We start from the raw sequence: 4,438 nt of genomic DNA, 5'->3' as shown, positions 1-4,438 counted from the left end.
TAGAGCCCTGTAGACATGACAAAACACGACTATAGTCACATTTATACTCTTTTTATTTACAACATATTGCGCAACTGCAGGGTCTTGTGACACATGCTAACTCGCAAACTAGAGAGCTAGCGACCTAAACGGTAGCCTTCAAGTTATTTCCTTTAAACTTAAATAGCCAAAAACTTACCACTTCCACACGGGTAGGGAGGATAACTATTAACAGTTATTTAACCTTTAACATGAACATTAATCAAACGTAATAATTTTTTCTGGGTACATGATACCATACAGCATCCATATCAAACTTGCGCGGGCCGCATGTTTGAGACCCCTACTGTATATGGTATTTATTCAAGTGCAAAAGGTTCATTTCTGATGTTAATTGAAACCTCCGATCGTTAAGTGGCAGCACGTTTACGTAGTCAATTAGGCAAGGAACGTTAAACGAGATTGACGAGTGAAACGTCCTCACACATAAACACAGTTCAACATGGCAGAATGCCAGCACATAACAGTGGCCCCTGCGGCGTACAAAGGCTGAAGTTATGGACAAATTTTGGATTTTTAAAAAAAAGTAGCACTACACAAAGTGCAGAAATGTAAAAAACCCACGCCATTTGTAAAATGTGTCATGTCCGAATAAAGTATTTGGGAAACACGACAAATCTACGAGACACAATGAGGACCTGCCGCTAGCAAGAAATGCAAAAGTCCTTTTGTATACTACAAAAGTAGTACTGTGATATTGCGGGTATTTAGTTTTTCAAATTGATATCACTATTTTGTTAAATAATGGTTATTTTAAGCATCCTAAAAGGACTTTTTACTGATATTAGTTACTTTGTTCCACAAAAATACTCTTTTGATGGTGGATAAGTCAGGGACTGTATACTCTGCAGATGGCACGGTGGACGAGTGGTTAGCGCGCAGACCTCACAGCTAGGAAACCAGGGTTCAATTCCACCCTCGGCTAAAAAATACATTAACTTTTGCATATAAATCTTTTCTATATATATTTTTGGGGGTCTGCAAAACAAGTGGTTAGCACGCAGGCCTCACAGCTAAGAGACCCGCGTTCAATTCCACCCTCGGCCATCTCTGTGTGGAGTTTGCATGTTCTCCCCGTGCATGCGTGGGTTTCCTCCCACATTCCAAAAACATGCTAGGTTAATTGGCGACTCCAAATTGTCCATAGGTATGAATGTGAGTGTGAATGGTTGTTTGCCTATATGTGTCCTGTGATTGGCTGGCGACCAGTCCAGGGTAGAGCCCGCCTCTCGCCCAAAGACAGCCGCGACCCTCATGAGGAAAAGCGGTAGAAAATGAATGAATGAATGTATACGCTACATCTTTTCACAGCTAATAGAATGTGAACATTTGAGCAGGATCTTGAGACATAATTTAATTTATTTGTTTTTTATGTTTTTTTTTTTGTAAATTTAATTTATTTATCCAAATACTACACTTTAAGTTTGTGATACAGCATAACATACTGTTCTAATGGAATAAAAATGTGTTTAGTAAATGTATATTGCTGGTGTAATTCAGTTTTTCCAGGAAATAATCTTTAACTACAAGAAAAACAAAAAAATATCACCTTGTTAACAGTATCGTGATATATTGTGATATATCGTAATGTGAGCCTAGTATCGTGATACGTATCGTATTGCCAGATTCTTGCCAATACACACCCCTAATGAATCTTAATTTCCCATATATTTAGTTCATTCTTCAGCTGAAACTATTAAAAAATACCTTAATTCAGGTAGAGGACAAAAATTACAACTTATTTTAATGCAGCAAATCCTTCTGAAAATGTATCAAACGGTGTCACTTGTCTCCTCCTTTATAATTCCTGGTAAGATTAGAAAGGATTAGCGTTTTTTGCCATTGTAGCGTGCCTTTGGCTGACAGAACGGCTCAGAGGGAACATTCATGCCAGTTCCATGCGTTTATACAACACAATGAGCGCACTGTCATCATCAAGCACAGCAAAAGAAATGTTTGATGCACTGTAGGACAGTAAAACAGAACACAGCATTAACATAAATTAGTGTGTATTTCAGAAAAAAAAGGGGGGATCTTATATGGAATGTTACAATTAAACACAAGTTGCTGTACATTAATTACAACATGACAGTGTTCACCGTGAATGAATATGCTACACTTTTAAGGCAGAATTAAAAAAAATTCAAATTACAATAGTGCACGTGATGCCTATGACAAATTACTGTGCAAGATATATTTTTTATATTTTCTATAAAAGCGACTGGATTCTAACATAAACTGCATTGTTTAATAATGGACTGTAAATATTAAGGCTTGGGAGTCCATTTTTGAAGATAATATACCACAAGGCAACAATTTCAACGCATATACAGCAATAGAGGCTACATGATGTACACCCCCCCCGGTCACTAGTGTAGTCTATTCCAGTCACTATAGTGTTCCTGTACAACGCTGTACAAAGTGGACTTCATAGTGAAATGTGCTGGGAATTAGACATATACAGTACAAATAGTTATAGAAATTAGGCATTGCATTTCATCCCTAAGAGGTAGTTCAGTTGGATCATGAAAACAAAACGTCCCAGTGGGAGATGGTACAACCCACGCCGTGCTTAGAGTCAGCCATACTTCTTTTTGCAGTGTAAAATATGAGCGTGAACTATTTCTATCCTGTCCTGGAGCAAGGCAGCGTGCTCGTCGGAGAGGAACCCCAACTTGGCGGACAAAGGTTCGCTGTCTCTGTAGAGCTCCAGCAGCCTTCTTCTGGTGTCCCTGCGCCCGTGGAGCTCAGCCACACGCTGCGCCGTTCTGTTCCTGAACACGCACACGGAACTCAGGACCTTCTGGTGGTATTTCTCCCACATGTTCAACACCCGGAAACCGTGCACTAGTCCGGCTTCGTTATCGATGAAGACTAGGTCTCCACGGGGTGTTTTAAGGAGATTGTTAGTGTCTCTTTCCATAATGCGTGGGTCCCACTGAAGGCTGAAGAGATTGCTCACCAGCCGGTCAAAGTTGGCTGTCAGGTAGTCAAATATGATGAGATCGCTCCACTGCATGAGATCCAAGAGCTCCGATTTGGTTTTGTTACGGAGCTCAGGGTGCAACCCGCTGCTCTCCTGCCTGAGAGGAGCAGGTGTGACAACCCCGCTGAGGTCCGAAACCCACTCGGTGAGCGAAACCACTGCGCGCTCGCTCCATTGTAATCCCTCCACACGCGTCCTCACAGCCGCCCATTGTTCGCTGTAAGTGTTGAGTTGGGACAACACTAAAGGGGGCAGGTTCGTTATCCCCAGCAAACACGCCAGGTAATACGTCAAAGTTTCACCTTGCACCTGATCCGCGTTGATGCCGTAACGGACGCACGCTTTGGAACCATCCGCGAATGTGGCGAGCTGATTGGATACTCTACCGCATCCTGGTTCCAGCTTCACTACCCGTGCTGTCCTCGCCCTGTCGCGCCATGTCCGGGCGTATTCCTCCGTGAAGCCAACCGGGAGTAAACCCTCCAGCCAGTCGCTCCAAAATATCCCATTCTCTAAAGGGGAGTCCAAGTTAACAGACACCCGCTGCCGAGTCGACATATCCCCGATCATATTGCCATTTCGACTCCCTCCAGACGCAGCGCTCAGGTTGTGAACCTTGAGTTCGGATCCGGTTCTTTGCGCCACTGGAACCGTAAGCAGAGCCCGGGAAGTTTTAGCCGTGAAGTCCACAAGCAATTTAGGGTAAAAAGCACCCAAGCCCCGTTTGTGTCGCTGCAAGCGGTCCTCCAGTGCGCTCCATACATAGAAAACCCCCGCGAAGGCGCCCAGGAAGAGCAGAGCGAACAAGTTGGACGTCAGAACCCTCATGGCTCCTGTTCAGATGCTTATCACCAAGCCTCCTCTTTGGGGAGACATTTTGGATTCGTCCTCTACTGAACCCTCTTCATCGTCACTCTGTGGGTGATGGAGTGGCTCTCTGTCCCTGAACGCATCTCTGCGTCTCATCGTCCTCGCTCTCTCTCTCTCTCTTTCCACACAACTGCTTGGTGGTGTTGGGTGAGTTTGATTTGTGAAGCTAGGCGGTGGGACACGTGACTCCTGTCCCGGGTTGGTGGGCGGGTCGTCGGGAGGAGCGGAGCAAGTGCACCATCCTTGTGTGTGTTCTGAAGAAGGGCTGTGTGCATTTGACAGAAGTAGTTCTTATAAGTCAAAAAGAAAACAGTTGTTTTAAAAATATAAACTTATGAAAATATAGACTTGATGTATATGCCCTTCCATTGATCTTCAGTAGTTTTGAAGATGTATTTATTATATACACCAGGCGTAGATTTGGCCTTGCCCAAATTTCTACAACAATAATGATGTCACTCTTGCATTAAAGACAATACACAGACTGAAAAAAGTTATGGTGTATAATAAATGTTTCTGCAACATGATATTATGAAATGTCAG

The 4,438-nt window shown here is 43.2% G+C and overlaps 1 protein-coding gene across 1 annotated transcript; it reads right to left on the bottom strand.

Annotated features, from left to right (window-relative positions):
* Positions 1-230: 230 nt before the first annotated feature.
* On the bottom strand, positions 231-4,029 carry fjx1 (four-jointed box kinase 1). The gene has a single exon (XM_058076015.1). It carries the CDS (start codon positions 3,851-3,853, stop codon positions 2,618-2,620), a length of 1,236 nt encoding a protein of 411 aa, XP_057931998.1. The 5' UTR covers positions 3,854-4,029; the 3' UTR covers positions 231-2,617.
* Positions 4,030-4,438: the final 409 nt, after the last annotated feature.

Source organism: Doryrhamphus excisus, chromosome 6 (genome assembly GCF_030265055.1).
Source record: "Doryrhamphus excisus isolate RoL2022-K1 chromosome 6, RoL_Dexc_1.0, whole genome shotgun sequence".
NCBI classification, from domain to species: Eukaryota; Metazoa; Chordata; class Actinopteri; order Syngnathiformes; family Syngnathidae; genus Doryrhamphus; species Doryrhamphus excisus.
This window is presented reverse-complemented; position numbering and strand designations above follow the sequence as displayed.

What these genes read in the sequence shown, in the direction of transcription:
- fjx1 (XM_058076015.1), bottom strand. Translation starts at nt 3,853, where the DNA reads ATGAGGGTTCTGACGTCCAACTTGTTCGCTCTGCTCTTCCTGGGCGCC.